This window comes from Nelumbo lutea, chromosome 1, assembly GCF_056320005.1.
Source record: "Nelumbo lutea isolate HS-2025 chromosome 1, American lotus-T2T, whole genome shotgun sequence".
Taxonomy (NCBI): Eukaryota; Viridiplantae; Streptophyta; class Magnoliopsida; order Proteales; family Nelumbonaceae; genus Nelumbo; species Nelumbo lutea.
In genome coordinates, this window is record NC_142684.1 from 218,049,174 (window position 1) to 218,076,297 (window position 27,124).

Sequence of the window (27,124 nt, forward strand, 5' to 3'; positions counted from 1 at the left end):
AGAAATTTGAGTCAGGCCATCGCTGTAGGAAACACCAAGCGTTTCTCCTCCAAATAGATGCCGAAGAAGAAGACGGCATCACCGATTGCGAAGAATCTAACCTATGGTGGGAAATACAATCCAGTGGCACGCCTCAAATATCCTTACAAGCCCTTATGGAACTTGCGTCCCCTCAAACAATAAGAGTTGCAGGGCTGATTCTAGGACGCCAAGTGTCAATCCTCATAGATAGTTTGCGGTGGACTTATATCCTCTCCATCTCAGTGGAGCAGACGTGGTGCTAGGCATTCAATGGTTAAGACAGCTAGGACCTGTGGTCTGTGACTGGGCCCGTCTCACCATGGACTTCACATCAAAAAACTCTACAGTCCATCTACAAGGACAAACATGCAAGGGCCCAAGGCCCATCAGTCTTGCAACACTAACAAAGCAAAGAGGAAGTCTAGATCAGCCCATATTCATGCACATTGACTCAAAATTTCCTACTTAGATCTGCAATCAAATTTTCCTACATTAGACCTTGAGGCCAAAGTCACTTTAAAGGAATGAGGGATTGTCAAGACTGCTGAAACAGACCAACAAAAGGCAATTAATCAGTTTTATAAGAGGAACAGAAAACGGTTAATCAGTTTTACAAGAGGAACAGAAGGCAGTTAATCAATTTTACAAGAGAAAGCCACATCAGCACAACTAACCATCCACTTATAACAACTGCCATCCACTTGTAACAACTGTAACAATCAAGATTGTAAAACTATAAGTAATAGAGCAGAAAAAGAATAAGGGAATGACTCTTTCAGCATTAAACTCTCTCTCTCTCTCTCTCTCTCCTTCCAAGAATTCAGGAGGTTGGAGGGGCCAGAGTTAGGCAGGTTCCTAACAAGTTCACTCTTCTTATTTAACTACATGTTCACTCTTCTTATTTAACTGTGGATGAAACGCAACTCAAAAACTTTGATGCTTATCAACAGACTCCCAGTTCGTTACCGGAAATCCAAACTAATGTATAATGAATACATATGTCATCTACTAATATAACAGGTAAAACTGGCAAAAATAACTTCAATTCCTCTATTTTTCTTTCTTCTATTTTTGAGGGGGTTGGCACTGAATCCCCTACATAATTCTTGTGGAAATTAAAAGTTTAAAACCCCCTAATAGTGTTAATAGTGAGCGAAAATTATTGAATGTCTTATAAATTATCGTTATGCTTTTTAAAGCGAAAAATCAAGAGAGATGAGAGGAGGAAATTTGGTAGCAGTGACAAGGATGATAATGGAGGAGAATGAGATATGTAAAAAGTGCCAAATGAGAGCGCTGGTAGTGGGGGCAATGATAAAGGTAGAAGCAGAAGTAAAGATGAATGAATTGGTCATGGTAGAAGACAAGAATAACATAGTTTTCATCATTAAAGAGTCGAAGAAGTAATTGAAATATTTCATCCGTTCGGCTTGAACAAACCCAGCCTGAAGATATATTTGGTTCAAACAATTTGTAGGAATTCAATCTCCAGGCTGGAAGGTGATTTTTGCAAATTCCATGTCCATAAAAAACAGAGTAATGCATCAAACCAACTGTTTTATGCATAATTGTACACAATGGTTTAACTCATTAGCATCATATGAATTAATAAATATCCAAAAATGAGAATTATGGGCAAAATTAAAAAATACAGATCATAAGAAGTTAGTTGGCTTGTAGCATCACAATATTAACAATAGAAGAGAAATGTTAAAAATTAAAAATCCAACTGAGACCCAACCCTCATTATCTGGTTCTTTCACACAACAACCCATCCAAGACATCTTTTTCTTTTTTCTTTACACCCTGCCCAGATATTCCGGTTTGGAACAAGAAAAGACCCTTTTACGGAAGAACCTGGGTAATTCACCGACTGTTTCCCAAAGTCAAGATGGCATTGTCCTCCGGTTCCCACGCCCACCCTCGTTATTATCTAATAAGTGATCAAGAATCAAGAGAACATAATACATATTTTTCAGCTAAATACCTGATTAAAATTCAAGGGATCCAGTTTCAAATGAACTGGTTGGCACAAAAATGGTAGAAAATATCATTGGCTTATAATGACTAGACAGAAAACCTCGTAAAAGTTTAAAATACTGATAATCCAATTGAAGCAGGATCCATTCTTCAGTCTTTACATTGTGCTATTTGTTAAAATAAACTAACAAGAAGTTGTACCAGGTAGAGAACTTCAGATCTGAAACACTTTCAAAAAAAATGAAATTCGCCCATACTACAAATACATATACAAATGAAGAAAAACTTTCAAGTTTGAAACTTATATTTAAAGCATCAGGCAATTGCAGCGAGATGAGAAGATGATGCAGTTCTATATCTGAAAGGCAGAGAGTTCTATTGCAAAGAGAACCTGGCAAATAAAATCATTTGCACAAGAGCTCTTTACAGGTGATGATTCCATTTAACTGCATCACCATTTAAGTATATGAAGTGCTCCTGATAACACATCTGGGAAGCTCCATTATTTTCAACTCTGATTCTGATAACAACCAGACCCACCGCGTGTATTGTTAGTGGCTCACACCCAACACCAAGCCCCAGTATCAAGCAGATTAGATGGTTGAAGCACTTGGTCAAAGCAAATATAATGTAGAGCACAAGAATATTTCAACCCAATAATTTCTGGTGGGAATGCATGCCGAGGAAGTTGTGCTACACAAAGCATGATACCTGTTAGAAAACTAATTTAGAACACCAAACGAACTGCAATCTCAATCCTTATACCAGACTCAGAGAGGGAAATTATACATAAAAAAATGGACCATAATTCCATTGAGAACCTCAAGCACATAATAAATCGGCAATCAATGGTGAACATGCAACAATACCCACAAGTTTGTTGTTTAACTACAGAAAAATTATAAGTTTCCAATACACATTTCTAGTTACACAAATAAGGAAAAAAAAAACACAAACTTCTAGATACAGGCTATGCTCATATGCAACAAGAATGCAGGATCAAGAAGAATGAGTGAATCTTTAAATTGATGAGGATTTTCTGTACAAGATGAACACATGAAAGCATTGATACACTTACATCACTATTAGAACAGATGAACAAGACGACCACATGAAAGCTACCAGTTTTCCTTTACAATCTTCGACTTCTCAAGTATGAACTTCCCTTCCTTGTACTTCAGTGTTTCCTCATAAGCCCGTTCATACTTCCAACCCAACACCTCACGGCAGTCAGAACAGTAGACATCAGCAACAGTATGAAGCCCTGTCATCAGCTGCCGGTCCTCTTTGGGCCCCACAACTATGTTCATTGCATGTGAGAACAGAAAGGCCCGACCATTTCTCCCCTAAAACAAAACTTTAGATGATTATAGTGCAGCAATAACCGGCCAAATCTTTCAGCAAGGTTAAAATACAGAGGACCCAAAGTTTAAATGAAACAAAACAAGAGGAGGATGAGGAAGAAGAAGAACTATTTTACAATTGACAATTTGAGTATTTGACATTACATAGAAATCAGACATGCAACAGTTCAATTCGTTTTCAAAAAAGAACATCAAACCATCTTCCCCCCAAAAGGAAAAAGAATCATTTAAGCAAAGCTCAGGGGGTGAACTTCGTTTCAATTGATTTTTCATGCACGAGTCTTTCTTTACATTTCAAGAATATTTTCTATCTTTGCTCAAGCTCTATCTATAGGCACCCTGACGTTTGAACTAAATTAAAAGGTTGAGATGAAACCAAGAATAGAATACGTAAAAATGGGGGTCACTACCCAACCCAAATTGCAGGAAGGGAACCAAACATCTTATAGATAGTTAATTAATCAATGTGTACATTAAATGAAAATTAGTGTAAGGGTTCCACCTGAAATGCTTTAGAAATAACGTCATCGTGAAGCGAAACATGATTTCGGCAATTATAGCAACTGTACAACCGAAGCCCCTTACTGCTCAGAACAAAATAGAGGGAAAATAGAAGTCAAAATCCAATTACATGATCACTCATTGAACCAAATTTCAGAGGTTAAAGCAACAAGTGAGGAAAACAAAATCAACCAAACCGGTAAAGTACAATTGGAGGAAAGAGGAGAATAAGAAAAAGACCCTTACTTCTTGCTCCTCCTTCTCCCACGAAGTGGAAAGACTACTGCCCTTTAACCGTTGTTCTGGAGAATTCTGCTTGAAGAAAAGAAACGCAACAGAGTAGCATGAGGGATTAGAGCTTCTGAAGGTGTAGAGGAAGAAGAATATTCAAGGTTGAGTAAAAGTTCTAATAACCTATTTAAAGTCAAAACAAAAGCAATGAGTTGATAAAGACAGGATTGGTTGCAAGAGTAAACGAGAAGCATAATACCAAAACCAATACAAATAAAATAAAGGGAAAACTCAATATGAAGAAAACTTAGAAGAATAACCCTGAAAAGAAGATCTGGGTCAAGAATGAAGTAGGGTCAAGAAACCCATTTAAGATAACTCAATATTTTAATAGAAACGGATGAGGATAGAAATGGGCAATTACCATCACTGAACATTAAGCAGGGGGAAACATATAATATAAAATCAAATTAAGAAACAACCGAATGGAGAAACGTTCAGAACCAGGAAAATAAACAAAACAAAACTAGAATGTGTGGAGACAAAGGGCAAAGGTTTCGTAAAATGGATTTCTGAAGGGATGTTCTATAACCACGGATCACCTACCACATCACAATTTCTGAAGAATATTTACTACAAAAACAAGCAGAGTATCTAATAACACTAACTAACCTGGGCACAGATCGTTGCAGAGGGAGAGAGAGAGATGTTGTGTGGCCTTTATTGTCGACTATGAAGACGACGACTATGGTGGGGTTACGCCCCATTAAAATAGAACAACTTGCGTAAGGTAAGATGGAGTAGTATCAATATTAACCTCAGCTTTGCTAAAATCTACGAAAGTACCAGTTTTGTATTCCATGAAAAACCGAAAAAGAAATGGTCGCAAGCTGCCTCCGAACTGCACGTCTGCACCAAATGTCCAAACTCTAAGCTAGTACTTATTTCCAGTGATAAAAGTCCAGACTCCAGACTCTCTCTCGGTCAATCAGGCAGCACAGTGGCAGTCGGCAAACAAAATCCTACCGACTACGGAGAATCAATAGACAAACCAACTGATTTTATCATTTTGTTAGTAAAGGATTTGATGGGCCGAAATGACACGATCAAGTGATTAACTTGAAGGCAGGAGGCAGCTGAACCATCTCTTCAGGAATCGAAGGCGTAAAAGGTGGGAAAACAAATACATTTGCGCATTCATCTTGTACGTCTTGTATTAGACTAGAGTTTTTTGCCACTTGTTTGGCTTTTGTGCTTGTGAGCTGTCACCATCAAAGAGCGTTGGAGTTGGATTCATAGTTAAATTCTGGTTCGAAAACCAGAAGAAACATCAAATATCGGTCCTTTATTGTCGGTAAACACCCCTATTTACTAAAACCTACCCAGCTACCCTATCGTTTATTTTTGTTTTATTAAAACATACCTTATAATTCATAGTGGATTTACTTAATCGATCCAATGGAAAATGACAGTTTTGACCTTAATGTAATAATTTAATTAAAAGAAATATCAACTTTACCCTTAATAAATCACAGCCCACCATTTAATTAATTTTGGTTCTATTTGATTAATTTTATTTTCTATATGAAGAAATGTTAGAACTTAAGAATAATATTGGAATAAATAAACATGGGTTTAGACATTTTCTATTCAATTTAGGCAATTATGTTACTATTTTCAGATGGCAAAATAAATTTTCTTACGGTTTAGTTTGGAAGGAGAATAAATACAAATTTGTAGAGTGTAAAATCTTGTATTTTATATTATTTTCTATGAATTTATATTGTACAGTCTTTCCAAACTGAACCTAGTGAAAGGTGATTAAATAAATAGGTTGCAGAGTATAAAAAGTGTTTATAGTAAAATGAAAACTATATGATGGGTTTGAGTAAATCCATGAAACTAGTAAATGAAGCAAAAAAACGTCATAATAAAAATATCCCCTCAAAAATTGAAAAGATCATATATCTTTCAGCAGGCATATGATTCATCGCTTTTTTCTTTTAATTCTAATAAACAAATGAAATGTGAAATCTTAAAAATAAAAACACATACAAATGTTATTGATTGTATATGTGCTTTTTTTCAGGAAAAAAAAAAAAAGCATGCTTTCATGCAATGATCATCATCTTTATTGTATATTCGATGCAAGGCCTCAATTAAAACCTAACTTAAGTTTCTGTCAAGTTTTCAAGTCAAGACCTCAATCAAAACCTAACTTATTTGCAATTAGACCTGTTCATCGTCCGAGCGAGGCTTAGTTTTTACTAAAATTTGAATATACACGACCCCAAAACATAGGGCATAAACAGAACAGGTTTATTTGCAAAATTTAAGAGTGATGAAAATTCAAATGTATTGTTTTATTACCTTTCCAATATGATTTGGCACCGCATATCTCACCTTGAAATTTGGATTGGGACTCACCATAAAGAAAGGGAAGAATGACCAATCAGCCTACGGTCTAATTTTAGGCTCAAAATACCGTCTGATAAATATCAACTCGGAATTGATACCATGGCGGGCATTGATACATAAAGTATAGGTTGTGGTCTTTTGAATGTTTATTAACTGTGCAGCGTAAATCAGAAATCTATATTGATCCCAATTCACGATCGGTATGCCTGAGCTGTACGTTGGGAGGGTGTTGTAATGTATTTTATTGATACCGGACTCGACATGACATATTGACTTATTACCATGAATGTAAGGTAAAAGAGCAAATTTTCTTCATCTTCACTAAAGCACGGAACGGGTTAACGTGTCTCATGCCCAAGAATGCTCCCAACCCCAATAGTCAAAGTTTTGGCATGAATTATACATCAGACGATTCAGACCTCTTTTTTTCAATGATAAAATATCCTTTGTTTTTTAATAATCTTTCATATACTATTTATTTTTTCATGAATAAATTGTTTTATATTTTGTTTTTCATTTATAACTATTCTATGCATGTCTTATATTTTAATATTGTGGTCTTATGTGGTCAGAGTCCATATATAAAGTGTTATGATTAATTTTAAAATCCCACAAGTCAACAAATCCATAAAAGAGAATTTTGGTAGTTATACTAGTATTTTCCTTTGTGCTCCATGTCCACATCGCAAACTTCTCATTTAAGATTGAGCCTAGTGCTGCAAATAAGTCAGATTTATACGATGGGGGATGGGCTATCCTTGTTTTGTAGCCCTTCAAAAAAATAAAATAATTTATTTAAAATATATATATTATAAATATAATATAATATATATATTTATATAAAAAATTAAAGAATCAAATCAGTCAAAAATTAAAACCGATCAACTAATTAACCGATGGTATCGATTTGATTTCAATTCGGAGAAATAAAAAAATCAGTAGGGCTAATTTGACTTAAAAAAAAAACTATTATTCAATTAACCAAACTGTGAACACCCAAAGCCTCACCACCAGGAATGGGGTGGAAGCAAGGTAGGGGATTTTGGCTTGAGAGCAGAGATGGGGGGGGGGGGGGGGGGGGGGGGTTGTATGGTTGATTGGTCAAAGCCTTTGCAGTTATATGTCTTTCCAGTATCATAGATTTTTCCAACTCTTCTTGATTTAAACCAATATCCCTTAAGTAGGGTGACAATCGAGTTGAGACAAGCTAAATTTCTGTATATCGTCTTGGTTCAACCAAAATACTATTAAGTTCAAGTTCAAGTCTAAGTTCAATTCGAACTCTATTTTCTGGTTCATGTTCAATTCGATTAAATATTTGATGAGCTCGAATTCGGCTCAAAAGCTCAAAAATGAATTGACGTAATCGTTCCCGGTCACGTGTCATTTTTTTGTGATGTGTCAATTTTTTGGCTGAGTACCTCGTCATCCCGTCTACTCCCAAGTGGCTTGTGACTCAAAGGCTGAAGTGGAGCTCCCTAGTGGCGAGTTGTCTAGAGGTGAGCTACCTTGATGTGCTACCTGGTGGTGAGCCACCTTGATGAGCTTTGTTGCTCTTTTAGAGGCCTATAAGGAACCAAATGTCAGAGGACCCGGGGTGGCTAACTCGGCGAGGTCACTTCGATGCCTAAGTTAGCACTTAGTGGAGAGCTGAGAATAATATTAGAGAATGAGAGAGCTAGAGAGAAGAGGTTACCCATCCTTCTTTTTTCGCATACATTTGTTGCCTCATTTTGACTACCTTTGCCCCTAGGGGGTGAGGTCTTTATATACTGGAGTCCTCGTGGGTTAGGTGGAGCAATTCATGGATTTCCGCTATGATGGGACCTGCTTTCATGTTAGGTGGGGATAAAGCCACCAATTGGTAAGATTGCCCATTTCTGCCTGACTCGGGGAGTGGGTGAGCTAATATAGTCGTTACAAGTCACAATCCCGTAAAATGCGGGGTACGGAGGTGTGTTCCTCGAGGTTGTCAGGTTAGCGCCTGTGTCAAGCCGCCAGCTCGTGCCAGGGCTAAGTCATGCCAGGGCCAAGCTGCCAGTTCGTGCCAGGGCCAGGCTGCCAGCTTGTGCCAGGGCCAGGCTACCAGCTCGTGCCAGGGCCAGGTCGCGCCAGGGCCAGGCCGCTAGCTCGTGCCAGGGCCAGGTCGCACCAAGGCCAGGCTGTCAGTTCGTGCCCGCGCCAGGTCGCACCAGGGCCAGGCTATCAGCTCATGCCCGCGCCAGGCCGCCCCTGTGCAGGGCCACGCCTGTGCCACCACGCCCGTGCTAGGCCGCGCCTGTGCTAGGCTACACCTGGTGGGACACCAACTTAGCAAATGCAAGTTATTGCCAAAGTGGTCTCGAGTGTCACCTAGTTGTTCTGAGATGCCAGGCTACATGATGGCGAGTTGCCTAGTGGCGAGCTGCCTGTGAAGTGTTGCATGGTGGCAAGCTGCTTGTGAATGCTGCATGATGGCGAGCTACCTATGGCGAGCTCGAGTTGTCTAGCTGTCAAGGGGCTGCACTTATTTGGCATGAGGTGTCAGGTGTCACAATGTCATTAGAGGGCCAAATCCGCTGTCATTAGAGGGCCAAATCCGCCCTCATCATGAATATATTTTCATATTTTATAAATATATAGATATATACATATATATATTATAATATATAGTATACTCTTATATTATATATACAATATAAAAATATATTTTCTTAATATATATATTTTAAATATATTTTTATATTCTATAATATATATATATATATGTATGTATGTATTTATATGTTCATCAAGCCAGGCTCGTGAACTTTCAAGCTAAACTTTTTATAAGTTTAGCTCAAGTGCAAATTACTAATTGAGCTTACCTTGAAATTCAAACTCAATTAGGTTTGAACATAAATCAAGTCTAATCAAACTTGAGCCCTAATTATTTGATTAAACTCATATTCAGTTACAACTCTATACCCTTGAGTTTGAACTTCTTCAAACAAGAGATAAAGATGCATTCTCATTGGCCATCCGCGAAACGATATCTTTGATTAAAAAATAACTTCCTTGCTCCACAACTCATCAATATCTTGGATTGTAAGAAATAGTGCTGAACTTGTAGAGTTCTAGGCCATGTTTGGTTCAACTCTCATTCTCTCATTCTTACCCAAGATGAAATTTTAAAATGGACAAGAATGGATAAAAATAGGCAAAATGAGAAAATATTGTTATAACCAAATGTTTTTTTTCCTAAAAATGAATTCTTTGCAAACTAATAAGTGTCCTTTGTAAAAGTGATTTCCTGTAAAAGTACTTTTATAAAAGTGCTTTCGTAAAAGTACTTCCACGATAGTCTGCTAGTAAACATCTATGGCAATAGTTTTATAGGCAAAGGCCATGTTTGGTTCACTGCTCTGGGCCTCATTCTTTTAATTCTTATTCATTCTGGGTAAGAATGAGCAAAAATGAATAACATTAGTGTTTGGTTACAAAATTCTTGCCATGGGCCACATTCATTTTAGAATGAAAAATCAGCCCATAGCACAAAAATTGAGGTAGCATGCAACATGAAAAATAATCATACCCCATCTTGCTCATTTTCATTCTTTGAGGAAAATATGCCGACAAAACTATTGCAATAGATGTTTACTAGAGCTGTAAATTAGGTCGTGCCGCCTATGGCTCGGCATGAACTTGGACTGGCCCAGCATGACGGTCTGCGGGTTGTCCCAGGCTCGGCACTATCATGTAGGCCGTGCTAGGCCTGAGGTTTTAGGTCCATGGGCCGGCACAGCACAACCCATTATATATATATTATATATATATATATATTTATATAATATTATATAAATTATAATTATATAATAATATATAGTATATAATATATTAATAAAATAAATAATTTTATTATACTTATTTATTTAATTATTATACATATAAGCAATTGTATACACAAAATTCATATAAAATTAAAATTTTAAGTTTTTTGTCATTTTTTTAAATAAATAGCTTTGGCCCAATGCATAGCTCGACTAGGCCCAAGGCTCGGTCAACGGGCTAGCCTGGCCCGCGACATGGCACGACACAGGCCTAGGCCATGGGCCGTGCCGTGCCAACCCCCAAAATTTTCACCAGGGAGGACGGCACAGCCTATAACGACCCGTGGGCCAGCATAACACGACCTGCACTTTGTGCGGGCTGCATGCAGGCTGTGCCGTGCCGACCCGACACGACCCACTTTACACCTCTACACACTACCATACTTCTGTGAAAGTACTTTTATAAAACTATTTTTACACAAAAACACTTTTATGAAAGCACTTTTATAAAAGTACTTTTACACAAGCAATTTTATGAAAGCACTTTTACACAAGCAATTTTATGAAAGCATTTTTAAAAGCACTTTTACGAAAATACTTTTATAAAAACACTTTTACAAAAGTATTATGACAGTACTTTTATAAAAGCACTTTTATGAAAGTACTTTTATCAGTGTATTGTTATGAAAGAACTTTTACATAGGACATTTGGCAGTTTGAAAAAATTCATTTTTAGGAAAAAAGTGTTTGGTTCATAGCAATATTTTCTCATTCTACCTACTTTTACCCATTCTTGTCCAATTTAGAATTTCATCTTGAATAAGAATGAGAAAGAATGAAAATTGAACCAAACATGGCCAAAGTTTTCTCAAAGAATGAAAATAAACAAGATGGGGCATGATTATTTTTCGTGCTGTAGGATAACTCAATTTTATTTTTCATGCAGGATAACTTAATTTCATTCTAAAAAGAATGTAACCCATAGCAAGAATTTTGCAACCAAACACTAGTGTTATTCATTCTTGTCCACAATAAACAAAAATTAAAAGAATAAGGTCTGGAAAAATGAATCAAATGTGGCACTAGTATCCATATTAATGAACAAAAATTAAAAGAATAAGTTCTAGAGCAATGAATCAAACATGGCCCTAGTATCCATACTTTTGTCATGGCAAAGAAAACTATTAAGTCAGGCTCAGTTAATAGTTAACCTTTCTAAAATGCTTTAAAAAACCCAAACCAACTATGCTTGAAGCTTGATCAGCTTGACAATGAAGATTTTTCAGGCCATATTTGATCTTCTTCTCTTCCAAAAGCAAATTGGATCAGTGAAGTATTTGATCTTCTTCTCTTCTCTCCACTCTACTGTTGCTATGGCACACTCTAATTAACTTTGCACGATGTTGTTGTTGCTTTTAAGAGGCATCAAGTCTCAAATCCACTAGCACTTAAGGTTTCTTTAGAATCCCTTGCGATTTATACCCCTCTACACTCCCGTGTCCCACTGTGCAGTCTTAATGGCGGAGCCCTTACACCATACAAAAACCCAGAGGAAGGAAGTACCAAAAACTTTAATGGAAAGGCAAGTTGCTAAGCTTGGAGAGGAACAGGTGCAACATGCAACACTGACAGGCTTTGCCTATGAAATAAATATAGAGCTCGAAACCGAAGCACTTGACATGGTGGCGAGAACTTTGCGGGGAAGAATTTTCCCACAAATCCAAGTAAATGATAACAATATAAAAACTTTTGTTCGGAATGCATGGAGCCCAACTGCGGCTGTAGAAGTTGATCATGACAACAATTGAGGATGGGTTTTCATTTTCAACAAAGAGGAAGACATGCAAAGAGTTATTAGTGGTGGTCCCTGGTTTATTTGTTCAAGTTGGATGATTGTAGCGAAATGGTAAGAGGGACCAATTGGGGAAAAAATTAAACTCTGGCATCAAAAGTTATGGGTTCAGCTCATAAACGTTCATCGAAGCCATATCTCAGAGAAGAACTGCAAACTTCTAGCCAGTGCGGCTAGAAGAGTAATCAACTCCTCAAACTCAGTCTCTCCATGCAAACCTTTGAGGGGACATTCCATTCGCATGCAAGTGGAGCTGGAGCTGAGGAGGCCTCTATTTCGAGGTTTCTTCCTCAAAAATTCCGATAACCCAATTTGGATGAAGGACTGACTACGTTGTACTTTTATTGCGGTTTAGTTGGTCACCAATGGAAGAAATGCAGACAACTCCCACTTGGAGTCCCACATGAACAAATCATCAAAGAATTGGAGAACCGATCTTTGGAAGCTTCGGGTGAATGGCTAAGAGCAAAATACAAATCAGAGAAACCCTTCAAACTCTCAGTATACCATACAACACCAGCTGCATGCAGGAAAAACCAACTGATTTGGCAGAATGCGAGCTCGGATGAAGACTCAGAGGATGATCTAGCTAAGAAAAGACCTAGACTCTTAGAAGCACCGAAGCTTGTTGTGCATCGACAAGGAAAACCATAATCACTGTTGAAAAAACAAGAGTCTTCTAAGGGAGGTGAATCGTCTAAACATAAACCTTCTGAGTCAACCCAGAACTCAACTCAAAAGAAGAAGAGAGAAAGTCATCCCTCAAATATCGTGCAAGGTGGAGAAGTTGGTTCAGCTTTAATCTAGGATAAATGGATAGCAGTGACATAATTAATGCCAAAGAGAGAAAACGCAGAGGTAGGCCTCCTCGTTACAAAGTTTCAATGATAGACTTTTTGACTGAGTATGATTATTGCGGAAAGGAGTTATTTGAAAAGGGAAAAAGAGTGGACTCGACGGAAAGGACTTGGGCTATGGATCCTATATAAGGAGTTGGATTGCAGCCCTCAAGAATAATAATTCTTTTGTAGATGGCGAATCCACAAAAAACTCTAATAGTCACGTTGGGCCCCACATGGAACCTACTCCAGCCGACCTTGAATCCATGAACCTCCTGGATGATGCCACGTGGATAGAAAATTGGGACACTGCCTCAAACATGTAATAGAAGCAAGCGACAACCCTTCCTTCTATATTGATTAAGGTAGTCAACACCTTTTATGCTTTATTGTTGTCTATTTTACTCACAATAAAAATTCATTATTCATTTTGTATTATCCTATCTTTCATTGTACCAATTTAAACTACGACATGAAACTTTTGGCCTGGAATATAAGGGGGGAAAGGGAAGAAAGGTTCGTTGAAACCCTGGGAAACTGGTGCATAGCTTGGAATCCAAATATAATCTTCCTTTCTGAGACCAAACTAAACGAGCAAGAATCCGAAACTCTCTATAGAAAGCTCCACTACCACAACTTCAAAATCATCGGAGCCAGAGGACTAAGTGGTGGCCTTCTTTGTGGATGGAAGGATGGGCTCATGATCAAAGTCCTTGACTCAATCCCAAGACACATAGAGCTAAAAGTTGAATCAAATCCTCAATGCTTGAGCTAGACCCTTTTACTCCTTTATGGCTAGCCTAGCAGAGGTGACAGAGAGGCTTGCTAGAATTCTCTGATCTCAACAAAAAACTATCTCCTGAACACCCCCTGGCTAGTGATTGGTGATTTTAATGACATCACTTCCTGCTCAGATTATGAGGGCTCAAGCAGTTGGATTCATGTCTCACAACCCTTGTAGAGTTTTGTGGATCACTTTGGTATTCTTGATCTTGGATGTTCTGGCCCTTACTTCACGTGGACCAATAATCAAATGGGAAAGAAAAAGAGTTCGAGAAAGGTTAGACAAAGCTTATCCTAGTATACAATGGTTGGAATAGTTTCATGAAGCAAAACTCCAAATTCTCCCTAAATAAACTCATACCACAATCCACTCCTACTTGATACCTCGGCCTAAAAACATAATGAGAAAAAATCTTTTCATTTCCTACCAATGTGGCCAGAACATGAGGAGTGTAATGGAATTATCCAAAAATGAAGAGGATAGAAACACAAGGTTCTTTCGTCAAAAACAAACTTCAGACGAAAGTAGAATAGCCTAGAATGGATTTGAAACAAGCAAGGAGAATGGATTCCAGGCCTTGACAAAATTGCAGATTCCCTTAAAAAACCAAATCCTAGAAGTGAGTGATGTAGAGGAAAACCTTACACAAACTTGGCTTGAGGGGCTTCCTCTTAAGGAAATTTCAAAAGAAGACAAAAGACTCCTTACCACCATACCCCCGAAAGAGGAAGTCAAAACTGCCCTCTTTCAGATGAACCCTCACAAAGCTCTGGGATTTGATGGCTTCACGGCCTTTTTTTTCCAGCACTTCTGGAATGTTGTGGGGGATGACATCACTGCAATGGTGCAAAATTTCTTCTGTAGTAGAAGGCTATTGAAACAAATAAATCACACTCTTCTTGTTTTTTATCCCTAAAAGAGCTAGCTCAGAAGTAGCGGAACACTACATGTCCATTAGTTTATGTAACACAATCTATAAAATCATTGCGAAAGTGATGGAAAATAGAATGAAGCCCATCCTAAAGAGCCTAGTTCAAGAAAACCAAGCAACCTTTATAGAAGGCCGAAGTATAGTGGACAACATCATTTTAGCAAAATATGTCATCCACAAACTGAAAACCCAAAAAGGCAAAAGAAAGTGGGCAGCCTTAAAAATTGGCATGGCTAAGGCTTTCGATAGGATGGGTTGGCATTTCCTTATTTAGGAAATGAGGAAGATGGGGTTCCTCGAAGAGTGGTGTGAAATGGCATGGCAATATATTTCCAAACTTCATTTTCCATCAAAATCAATGGAAGCTCATTTGAATATTTCACCACAAAATGGGTCTCCGACAAGGATGACTGCCTCATCCTCAATAGAGCTAATCCAGAATCCCTCCTAAACATAAAGAACACCCTCATCACCTTTGAAAGGATGTCAGGACAACACACCAAAAATGGAAAATCTGGAATCTTGTTCAGCAAAAACACCCACTGGGTCCACCAAAAATTATTAAGCAAACTGAACATGAAAATAATGTCCTTCCACTCGAGATACCTAGGTGCAAGGCTGACAGAAGGGAAGAACAAGATGGCAGCCCACAGGGAAATTGTGGTCAAAGTAAACAAGAGCTAGCAGTTTGGCAAGCCAAACTTCTCTCCCAACTAGGCCGCTTAATCCTTCTCAAGGTGGTTGCGCAGAGTATTCCCATGTATACAATGAAGAATACTCTCCTCTCAACAATATTTTGCAAGGAGCTCGACAGGATCCAAAGGAATTTCTGGTGGCATGGAAGCAAAGACAACAAAGGTGGGCACAACATAAGCTAGAAGGAAATTTGTTGCAGCAAGAAAGAGGGTGGACTTGGCCCGAGACTCATGGAGCCCTTCAACAAAGCCCTCTTCTCCAAACAGGTTTGGAAATGAATAAATAGTACTAAAGCCCTATGGGCCCACCAACTCAATGAAAACTATTGGAAGAAGAACAACATCTTCGAGTGCAAGGGAAAACCATCGGATTCTTGGTAGTGGAAATGCTCCTTAAAAAAATAGCAGAATTCAAATTGCATGTTTGCTGGAAAGTAGGAAAGGGAGAGAAAATAGATGCTCTGAAGGATCCATGGATCCTAGGAATACCAAGTAGTACCCCAAGAACCAAAGAAGGAATCATCCCTCATGGCCCAATGAAAGTTAGAGACTTTTGATTAGAAGGTACGGGCTGGAACAGTGAAAAATTATTGGAGTGGTTTGAGCCAATAACAGTATAAGTCATACAAAGCATCCACATCAACAGCCTTGCCTCTAAGGACTGGCTACTCTGGTTGGTCTCGAGCAATGGGGATTTCACAGTGAAGTCAGCCTACTCGGCTTTCTTACAGGATGGTGAACAAGTTGATTCTGTTGGGCCCAACCCATTATGGGATATTGACCCATATTATAGCCCACTCTCCTTCAGCCAACTGTTTTTTTAAAAAAAAAAAACTAGGGTTAGATTTTCTTTTGCGCGCGGCGTGTTGAAGAGAGAGAGGAAAAGAGAGAAATCGAAATACTGTGCAGATTTCTCAGTGTGCAGAGTTCATCAAACGGCCGGAACTTTCTGATCCACCGTCCGATCGAGCAGAAATTTGGAAAGTAAGTGGATAACTCATTTTTCTTCATTATGAACGGTCGGATCTTTGATCGGAGTTCTGAATCTCCAGTTATTTGAGGTCGAACAGAAGCAACTCGTAATTGTTCGGGAAAAGAAAATATTTCGCGGCAGTCTTCATCAATTATTCTGATCAAGGGTCATTTGTGGTTCGATTTGGCTGAAATTTGGTGAGATTGTTCGAAACTCATAGACCTATGATCGGAACGGTGGATATCTGATTTGGAGTAGTGAAGGTCTCCATGTTGTGGCCTGAACATTAGTCACGTTTGTGAGTTTTTCTAACTGTTATTTTCACCGCTTTTGGTATTCTCGTTTGTATGTTTGAGAATTTGTATTTGCTCCAAGTTTGTGAGCATATTGTGGTGTTTGAGTTGCTGTAATTGTTACCTCAAGTTATTAGTGGAGATTTTTGGTTGGGTCTCCTTGGTCCCGTGGTTTTTACCCTTCACATTGGAGGGGTTTTTCACGTTAAATATCGTGTGTGTCTCTCTTTGTTTGGCTTATGATTGTTTTTGTTGATATCTTGTTTGGAATTGTGATAGCTGAATATCTACAAGTTTTTATTTTTTGGAGAGAAATAGTTTGTGGATAAACTTAATTTCTTCCCAACAGATTCAACTGAAATCAAATGGATGAAGATCTGGTCTAACAAAGCTCCGTTTCGATGTCAACTATTTATGTGGAAATTCCTACATAATTCAATCAAAACTAAATCGAACACATGGAGCGCCATCAGAAGCAATGAAGTCCAATGTCCCTTCTGTGGAGACCAAGTAGAAACTCAAACCCATCTCTTTCTCCAATGCTCGTTCACAAAAGCAGTCTGGTTACAAGCCCAAGTCGGCTTTAACCCTGAAGCCTTCCAAGATCCAGCGATGTTCTAACTTGGTGGAGTAACTACAGTGGGAAGGAAGTAGAAATGCCACAATCTTCAACAATGAGAACCCAGTCCCATCAGCTGTTCTCAGACGAGACAATTCATACAACAAACTACAGTTTTCGAGTCCAAATAACCAGCAAGTTCCAGTTCAAGAGTCTCTCTTGGATCTCTCTATTCTGGACAATACGCAGAAGACATAATATTATAAATGGATCATGGGATCCGTGCACCAAGGAAGCCACTAAAGGGCTATTCTTCGTATCTTACACTCTTAATTGCTCTTTTGCAGAAAGGCAACCATGCCTGGCCTCTTCCCCAACAGTAGCTGAGATATGGGCGATCGTTAGAGGTCTCAGATACCTGCTGAATCAAACGTCACAAAAGCAACTCTCCTTTCAGATGCTAAAATTGCTCTATTCAAGCACACATCAAACATTTGCTCTCCTTTTTTGCTACTATAAGACTGATTATGTATATTTAATGCTTTTCGCGGTTCCTTATATATATATATATATAAGCTATTAAGCCCCTCCACCATTGTTGCTATTACTAAATACAAAGAAATCGATATCGGTTTTTGTTTTAGAAAAGCTCAATTCTATTTCAACGCAGATAATTATTATGTATTTCAACAGGACGACCCTAATCCAAGAACAGGGAGAACAATCCAAAAAAAGATTCGAAGGGGAGACTCGAGGAAGCTTCGCAGAAGCCAAACGTCGGACAAACTAAGCAACCCATCAAAACACACCTTCCTAGAAATCTCTTGCAGCTTACAGCATTTAAACATCAAACAAATAAATAAATTATTAGAAAAAAGCTCTAAAAGAAATATCAGACTTTAAGTCCTCAGTACAACATGGCTTACTGAGCCATTAATCAAAGCCGTCCATTTGGAGTTAAGGTTATAGGACCACCCCCCGATATGAGAATCCCAACCTCTGTATGAAACCATGTGTGGACGAGGACGAAGCAGTACGATTTTTGGATTTGAGTAGAGATCAGAGGACTTAGGAGAAGAAAAATGTTCCAGACTCCCCAATTCGAGCGGTCAAAACACTTCCGAAATCCGACTTTTTTTTTTTTTTTTTCTATTTCTTTGGTAGATTTTCCCACACCTCCGCTTGTAAAAAGACCATAGCGTCCCCATGACCACGATCGCAAAATGATAATAAATGCGAGGCTACCTCTACCTTTTTCCTTGTGTCCATACATAATACTCTCCATAGTCCATACCGTGACATTCACACTCACATAACTAACATTTTTCGTTATCGTTATAGCATTAGCAGGCGAGCACGTCGTTAACAGTCAGTCTTGCCCAGAAAGTATGGCAAATGGCCGGATCCCAACTTCAGTCCCGACGACCGAGTACCAGGACCTCTTACCGATCATGGCCGAGAAGCTTGACGTAGATTCCTTTGTGGCCGAACTCTGTGCTGGATTCCGGCTTCTAGCAGATCCTGCGACTGGCTTAATAACATCGGAAAGCCTTCAGAGGAATTCCGCCCTTCTGGGTATGGAAGGGATGACCCTAAAGGACTCGGAAGCGATGGTGAAGGAAGGTGACCTGGATGGAGACGGTGCACTCAACGAAACCGAGTTTTGCATCTTGATGGTGAGACTCAGCCCTGGGATGATGCAAGATGCAGAAACATGGCTTCAGAAGGCGCTCGAACGAGAGTTACACAAGTCAGTTTAATCTGTTCCGTTCGACAATTTGGAGAAAGATTAGCTAGTGTTTAATCATTCATGCTATGTTATTATACTGTATTCTGTCTTTCCTCTCTCTCTCTCTCTCTCTCCCTGCCTGTATCAGCGTTGACGAACCATGTCATACTCTGAGGCTCTGAGCCTCACGTCGCAAGTTCAATGATTATGGTTCATTAACTCATGATGCACCCAACCACCCATCTAAGACATTGCATTGCTGCCTTCTTGGACCCAATCAAATATGACTCAATTCATAATAATAATAATAAAAAAATCAACATCTTACTTGTATTATCAGTAAGTCATTTGCAAGCATTAAGGCTCTAGCCCTTAATGGGCACTTCCACCCCAATCCATTTTTTTGTCTGCCCCTAAATTCTTCTAAATCTCTCAACTTGGAACAGATCACTTCTAATGGTACTGTAGATGATTATTGAAAATGTATCAAATATCAATCATCAATCAATCATAATATTAAAAGAACAATCTTCATTGTTTAAAAGAAAGGTTACCGCTCAAAGAACCTATAGATCTACAAATTGAAATTTTAAGCCTAGTGAGAGAACTACAATAGAAGTAGACCCTGTTCCCCCCCACCCTCTTTGATCGTTAACACAGAAGTATATCTTATGCCTTGGAGTTTCAAATTGGCCACCAAAAATAGAAAACCAAGTTCCCTTGACAAAAAGTGAAAACAATATTGTATCGACTCTCCCACTCTCTATACTGGGGTATTTTCTTTTGAACTTCTATCAAATTTCTCTGCTTAATTCCAAATTAAGTATGAAACAAATGGTTGTGTACAATAACGGGGAGTAGGAATAAAAATCCAAATACAAGAAATCATCCAACCGATCGCTAGTAAGCAGCAGCTTCGCTTCAACTAGCGAAGACAGCTAGCTCCCGGGAACAATCTCATAATTGAGCAGTTAATGGCACCCTCTACTACATGAATATATAAATGAATAGCATGCACTTCATATCCTCTTAAAGAATAAAACGAGAATAATTTGGAATTTGAATCCAACTAGAAAACCATTCCAGAACCACAAACACTAAACATAACCTTAGGCTACACCGTGGTACACACACCCAGACAGGCAATTTGACCGGATAAGTTAAAAATCAGAAAACACAATTCTTCAGCCAGCTAATACAGCGACTACAACCTCCATTTCTAGTGCCGGACGAGGCTTCTACCCACGTTAGGTTTTTACATGGCCAAAAGAAAAGAGACTACCCCCACCCATGAAAGCAAGTAAGCAACTAATTCAACCTATATTGAAAGAATTTTCCAGCCACCAACATACACTCTACAAGCCCCACTCCCCCAAACTTCCATCTTCCGTTTTCCATTCAAGTCCTTGACCTTCGGGGAGGAGACCTGCTGCTAGAGAGTGAAAAAGAGAAGGAAAAATCAATCAACCAATAGAACCAAGATGCATTACTTACATAAGCAATTTCTCATGACATGCACATGGTTTATTTTTAAGCATATAAACAGCAACATACCTTGGATATCTACCATAATCTGGACTCCTGTCTCGGTCATATTCTGAACCATTGTACCTATCATACACTGGGCTGCGAGCCCGCCCATAATCAGGACTTGGTCTACCTCTGCGATGCACTGGACTAACTGAACGGCCATATGGGCTATCACCACGCCTCCCATAACCACCACCTCTTCTGGGGCTATCACGCCTCTCAACTCGCTCATCATCATCCCTCAGGGCATACTCAACGGATACCACCCTGTCCAGAATCTTGCTGCAAAATTTTGGAAAGCCCTTAGAGATTATATGACATATCTAGACCAGCAAACAATATGTCAAATGAATAATATCCATGTCCTAAACAAACAATTTCTTTGCTAGTGAATGGCAAAACCACCAGCCCGCACACACAAAAAGGGAAAAAGAAAATTAATATTTTTTCTATAATTGAAAAGGACAGGTGACTTAAAAGTGTAATATTTTCAAATCACTGTTGACAATAACGTTTGAACCAGTGAACCGGTGGCCTCTTCATATTCCAGTTTTGAGGGTTTTGACCAGGAAAATACAAGGACCATCTTCTTTAACCACCATATCTACGACTCTGACAGCTTGCAGGTTCAATAGGTCAGTAAATATTGCCTCCTACAGATGAAAAAAGCTTTCACCTGTAATTGTTTTCAGGTTCAACAATCAGGTTTATGAAACTCCCTTGTGAAAGTACAAATGCAACTACAAGCATCAGAAGAAACAGAAATTTACCAACCTCATGTGTGTGCACTCCAGAGCTTTTGTAGCATCTTCTTGTGTTTCAAACTGCACGAAGGCAAAGTTCCTCCTAATCCGCACGTGTAGAACCTTTCCATAAGGTTCAAAGTGCCTCTCAATATCACGAATCCTTGTGCGAATTGGATCAAAATTGATGACAAAAAGAGTTTTGGTAGGCCCCTGATTCACCATTGCCCTAGAACCATCTCTGCGTCGCAAGCCACGGTCACCTTGCTGAAGAGAATAAAAGTTAAGAAACAAGTGATTACAGATTGACCCTTTTTTGCCAAGCTTATTCAAAAGCAATAAGTCACAATAAAGCCCACAAATAATAACAATGTTTTCTTCCTAGTACATGAAACACACGCTAAGAATGCATACCCTTGCCCACTCCACTGAGAGCCTGCGTCTACTGTAACCAAATGGTGTGTCATCAATTCGCCGAATGGCATCTTTGGCATCACGCTCATCATCAAAGTAAACAAAAGCAAAACCTGCAGCCAAACAAGGAAATCAGTAGGAATAGTGGCAAGGATAACTTTTGGATATCATTTTCACTGGGCCTTCACTATGATAAGCCAATCAGGATCTCATTTCCCTGGTAAGAACAGAAGAATACAACACCTGCAAATAAGTGAGGGCCTGATGCACATAAGGTTGTCAATAATGAGGAGAGGAGACCTTGCATGATGAACTAAATCATGATGATGGCAATAAATTTTACTTCCGAAGTGTCAGAAGTCAGAAGACATTGCTGAGCATGCTTCACCATTCAGACAGCCAAGTGTTAAGCACTAGTAGGCATGGCATGACTGATTTGATTCATCCCCCCATGATCATTGATAGGAGTAGGAATAGCATGACTGATTGACTGATCCCTCTATGACCATTCTTGTAAAATGCCAACTTTGGGCAGTGTGGGGGATGAGTGACAGATGAAAATGCAAGGATGCCATTTGTGGGTGGAAGGAGCTGATGAGCAGTCAGGCTGGAAGGTTTTTTGCACGGAAGTTGGTGAGCCCAGATATGAGCTCGGGTCCCTTAGTAGTAGTTCCTGCGTCAAAACAAACATTTAAATATGGGTATTTTTTCCCAAAGAAACTACAATATCATTCTGTTATTTTCTCTTTCTTCTTTCCTTTTTGTTCACATTTTGGCCAACCTCAGCATAACAGTTACAGGATATACATGCTAAATTTATAGCCATATATCCACATCCAACAGACTGATGTGCGGAAACAAAACAACTCTTGACAGCATCATAAACGTAGCAAGGCCGCTAATGGAAACCTAACCTTTTACCCTAATAAAGGAAAGGGCAACAGAAACGCACAAATTCCTTTGAACTTCTCAAAGCCAAGGCTCCAAGCAACCGTTGAAACGAAAATTTCAAAGATCAGGCCGAAAGTTGCAAAAGGAAACATTGCAGGACACCAAAATAAACTTAATCCAACTGACTCAACGTGGTCAATGCATGTGCCTGGGTTCTCAGCTAAAGCCTTGGTCAGTACTTAAAACTAGGGAAACTCAGAACCAGATACTGCTAACTGCTAAGCATACTGGGGTCTAGCGAAAATTTGTTGAAAACATCACGCTTCTTATGAAGTCAGCACCTTGCACTCTAATGAGAGTGCATACAATAAGGAGATCAATAACGTCTAGGCAATTTTGAAGCTCAAAACTGCAACCGAATAGCACGCACAAATAGAAAAGAGAAAATGCATAACATCAGGTTTCTATAAATGAAATTGAACATTCATTCAGAATTGAAACAGCTCATGTGAATCTCACCAACCAAATTTAAGAACCATTCAATGATTATTATTCAAAGGTAATTCATCTTACCATGAAGCTAACTATTCAGAGGAACCCAATGACGAGAACAACCATCCAACAGAGAAAACAAGATAACACTTACCAGATTTCATGTCAATGCGCTCCACCCTTCCATATTTAGAGAACAGTCGTTCTAAGTCAGATTGACGAGTTTCGTATTCAAAATTACCACAGAAAACCGGCCTCATACTCGTAGTCTCCCAAAAGCACCCCGGGTAAATCTACAGTGCAGAAGAAACAACGATAACAGAGCATTATGGGGGAAAAACCGTAGCGAAAGATCCTAGAATGAAAGAAACAAAAGAAAAAAAAATAACAATAAAAGTAGACTCGAGCCCAGAGAACAGAGACCCTAACCCCAATGAAAACCCCTAACAAGTAAGAATCATCCCGTTGAATGACAAAATCATATTTGCTTAATCTCATTTGATCATGAAGCATAGTAAAAGGAAGAAAGGCAGATGAATATACGTAGGGGGTAACAAACCCTCAACAAGGTATCTTTGATTCTCCAACCGAAGCAAAACGAAACCCTCGAGAAACTACCTCTGATTCTCCAACCGAAACAATACCCCCTTACGGGAGAAAGAGTGGAGAGAGCAAGCGCGGAAGATTTGGCCTTAAATAGTAACAGCCAACCAGGTCCCACCTTTGACGCCAACTTTACGCTACTTTTTCTCGTGACCGTCAAGATCGGAGCATTAATTAGGAATCTATATTCAAAGTTATCATCTGATACGCAACATTTCAACCATCCGATCCTGGGTTGAATAAATGGGCTCATACGTGTGCTTCTGCTTGTAATTTGATAATGATAGTATCATTCATGCGGTTTTTCTTGGGTAAATCACTTAAATTACTCCTATGATTTGGCCTAATGACACGCGGTACCCCAAATGTGTAGCAATTGTCCAACTCTTTCTCTACATCGTTATTTGATCATCGGGCGGGTCCCATTTGTATGTAATATTACGTGATTGATACTTTTTTTCATAATTTCCAACACTAGAACTAAGGCTCACCAGCATCAGTTGCTAGTCATCAACGTTGATTGTCAGCATCGACATCGTTGGTGCAGTGAACTTTTGGTAGAATAGGCTATCAATCACCGACGTCCTCTTACAGAAAGTCAATCCCATGGAGGGCTTTGAAACCTGTTTTAATTTGCAGCATCAGCACCACCATTGGTGACCCCAAAAGGGTTTTGAAACTCACCGTGTGGGGAAGGATAACAGCGGTGACCCTAATGCACTACGCCACTGCCAATGTGGTGTAGGGGAGGAGAGAGGAGAACGGCAATAGGATTTCGAATTCAAATAGATGTAGCCATTGACTGTCATTTGTTCGATGGCATGCCTAGCCGACAGTTCTATGGGTGCCGCTACTATGTATGTAGGTTATACGTTAAGTAATTGTTGTAGTTTTTCTAACATAGTCTATGTTTAATAACATGTATTTGTTGTAGTTTGCCCCCGATAAACGATGCAACTTTTTCTTATGGAAAGACGAAGCAATGATGCGTCCCTATGGCATTCAGCTATGCCGAGTGTTCACATCAAAAAAGCCTAGCAGCCAAGGAAAACGGTTCTAGGTGTGCGCAAAGCCTTAGGTAAGAAAAAAATTGTTATTCCATAATTATTTTGTTCAATGACTTATGAAAATTCAATTTTTTTTTTGTAGGATGCAGGTGGCTGTGTAGGTGCATACTACTCACTTAGACCCTTAGGGGACGCCTAAACACCATGGTTAACACCATATAAACACATGTGAGCAACCCGCAACCAACTCCCACACTACGATGAACTGGTAGCAGATACCGCAATACCGTGATGAACTTGCAATTCACCGAATCTAGCCAGTGCCCGAACCAAAAGAAACCACATTTGGACCCATCCAAAGGTCACAAGCCCACCTATGTGCGCAATAAAGCTACATCAGCTAAGGTGTGCGATGAACTCATAACCTACGAGCCCGCTTGTGATGATGGGTCAGAAGAGACGTGGGTCGAGCCCACAGCAAGGACCACGTTCGCTTGGAGGTATGCAAACCTCTCGATAGCAAAAGACCTTACGGGCCACCAAGTGGAAGTGGTGAGACGCCTAGCGCGGAAAAGTGATGTCATTGACACCATGAAGGATTAGCCATGGCACGCAAAAAAGGGTAGTAGCACACGTGAGTAATGAGGGATCTCAAGGATAAGGAAAGCCAAAAAAGGGTAGACCGAGAGAGAGAGAGAGGTCGAATATTTAGGTTTTCTGGGCTTGGGGTTATCAGGGGTAACTCACATCATTTCTAAAATTATTGTAAGGATATTTTGGACTATGCACCAGCTTTGAAACATGTTTGAGCACGTTAAGAGTCGGCCTAAGATCTATTATTTTCAGATATGAAAATAAGATCCAGACTAATTTTAGAGGTAAAACCAAACAAGGGGTGAGATCTAAAAAGTAGCATTCTCAGATTCAGACCTTTGAAAAGTGCAATCAAATGACACCTAAGGTCCATAATTAATATGGACTAACTAAGCTGTCACATGACAACTTGCCATGGGGTGAATTAGGTATGGAGCACCTAATCTTATAAGAAAATAATGTACATATCTAATTAGAGTCCAGATCTGATTTAGATCTGGATTATCTCCCAATTAGATTAGGAGATAGCTCCATAAGAAATTATAAAAGAGAAGGGGGTGGACCAGTCCAAGACAATTTCATATTTTTGTAGTTTCGGGTTCTCTCTACACCCTTTTGTCTCCTAGTTTTTTCCCAATTCGACATCAACTATCTCAGACTAATTTAGATTAGTTTTACTTTGATTTTTTCAAGAAAAAATTAGGGAATATCAAGCTCATCATCCTCAAATCAATCCAAGTAGTTGGATCTTAGTTTTGTTGAAACCGTGTTGTTAAATCAGCTTCACCTATACACTATGCCATTTTCAGTGGAGGCTAGTTTTAGGACTGATTTGGACGTGAACTTCCACCTCGGGATTTGGATTTGTGGTATCCGTATCAGGTATAAATCCCCCCCTTTGTTTGGTTTCAAATGTGGTCCGATTCAATGCAAGATTGATCATAAAAAATGTAGTTTTTCAAAACATAGGGAATTCAATTTACAAAAGGATTAAGAAATTTTTGAAATTTCTCTCAGCCATCTATCATGGTTCGACCATCCATATGATGGATCCTAACCCTTCCAACATATATGTATTAATTTAAATGAAAAATTTTTTATTTGTAAAAAAAATATAAAAATTGTATTTTAAGGTCATAAAAGGGTCTTTTTTGTGAAAATAGCAGGGCAAGATGCCTATGGCTCCTTGGGACACATAGATCTCGAAAAATTACCCAAAATAAAAGAGAATCACCTCAATCGAACATTGGATCGCAAAGATATAGCCTCTTGAACTTTGCATACACATTTAGTGTGCAACCCATGACCCGCTCATCGGGTCAAATAAGTCAACAGTCTAACCATTTGAGTCAGACATTTTTTACGAAGTCAATGGTTTTCTTACCTCCTTAGGGTTTTATTCAAACAAGACTTGGAATCTTGATTGGGTGATGGTTCAAGCAATTCGAACGTTTGAGTTCAATTAAACCCAACCCATTGGCAACCCTAAATATTTTTTAATTCAGTTTTAATTTTTTATTTGTAAAAAACATTAAAAATTACAATATGAGGGAAAAAGGGGTTTTGGCGAAAATAGTTACCCAAAATAAAAGAAAATCACCTCAATCGGACATCGAAGTGCAAAGTGATGGCCTTCTAAAGTCTACATACACAATTAATGTGCAACCCATGACCTGGTCACTAGATTCAATGGGGCAATTCTCCAACCATCTGGGTTTGACAGTTTTGACCAAGTCAACGATTTTTTATCCCACTGGGTTTTACTCAAATCGGGCCCATAATCTTGATTCGGTTTTCATTTTTTTATTTGTAAAAAAGTATTAAAATTTTAAAGTTTACATACATATTTAGTGTGTAACCCATGACCCGGTCATCGAGTCAAACAAATCAAT

The 27,124-nt window shown here is 39.0% G+C and overlaps 2 protein-coding genes and 1 pseudogene across 14 annotated transcripts; 1 reads left to right on the plus strand and 2 right to left on the minus strand.

Annotated features, from left to right (window-relative positions):
• Positions 1-2,105: 2,105 nt before the first annotated feature.
• On the minus strand, positions 2,106-4,864 carry LOC148881053 (protein yippee-like At4g27745 pseudogene; annotated as a pseudogene). The gene is made up of 4 exons (XR_016109847.1): positions 4,770-4,864; positions 3,868-3,949; positions 3,080-3,347; positions 2,106-2,712 (listed from the first exon to the last, which is right to left on the minus strand). The product of XR_016109847.1 is annotated as a protein yippee-like At4g27745 pseudogene (transcript).
• Positions 4,865-17,495: 12,631 nt separating this feature from the next.
• On the plus strand, positions 17,496-18,989 carry LOC148881054 (calcium-binding protein KIC-like). Its single transcript, XM_088977872.1, has 2 exons — positions 17,496-17,580; positions 18,571-18,989. The coding sequence occupies exons 1-2, from the start codon at positions 17,496-17,498 to the stop codon at positions 18,987-18,989; spliced, it is 504 nt and encodes a 167-aa protein (XP_088833998.1).
• A 969-nt stretch (positions 18,990-19,958) lies between these two features.
• On the minus strand, positions 19,959-23,710 carry LOC148881055 (serine/arginine-rich splicing factor RS31-like). Of its 12 annotated transcripts, none has more exons than XM_088963296.1 (7): positions 23,588-23,707; positions 23,183-23,321; positions 21,889-22,318; positions 21,646-21,758; positions 21,263-21,498; positions 20,513-20,770; positions 19,959-20,390 (listed from the first exon to the last, which is right to left on the minus strand). In XM_088963296.1, exons 3-7 carry the CDS (start codon positions 21,950-21,952, stop codon positions 20,357-20,359), a joined length of 705 nt encoding a protein of 234 aa, XP_088819422.1. In that variant the 5' UTR covers positions 21,953-22,318; positions 23,183-23,321; positions 23,588-23,707; the 3' UTR covers positions 19,959-20,356. The 12 variants fall into 12 exon arrangements, with proteins under 12 accessions (XP_088819422.1, XP_088819425.1, XP_088819426.1 ...); XM_088963299.1 differs by having other exon boundaries at positions 19,959-20,387; positions 23,588-23,703; XM_088963300.1 differs by having other exon boundaries at positions 19,959-20,387; positions 23,572-23,697.
• Positions 23,711-27,124: the final 3,414 nt, after the last annotated feature.

Excerpts from the sequence above, each read along its gene's own strand:
- LOC148881055 (XM_088963289.1), bottom strand. The coding sequence starts at position 23,541 with ATGCTTCATGATCAAATGAGATTAAGCAAATATGATTTTGTCATTCAA. Across the intron at positions 21,499-21,645 it reads TCTCAGTGGAGTGGGCAAGG|CAAGGTGACCGTGGCTTGCG; the intron begins GTATGCATTCTT and ends TATTCTCTTCAG. Across the intron at positions 20,771-21,262 it reads CTGGAGTGCACACACATGAG|CAAGATTCTGGACAGGGTGG; the intron begins GTTGGTAAATTT and ends AAAATTTTGCAG.
- LOC148881054 (XM_088977872.1), top strand. The coding sequence starts at position 17,496 with ATGGATCATGGGATCCGTGCACCAAGGAAGCCACTAAAGGGCTATTCT. Across the intron at positions 17,581-18,570 it reads AATTGCTCTTTTGCAGAAAG|CATTAGCAGGCGAGCACGTC; the intron begins GCAACCATGCCT and ends TTATCGTTATAG.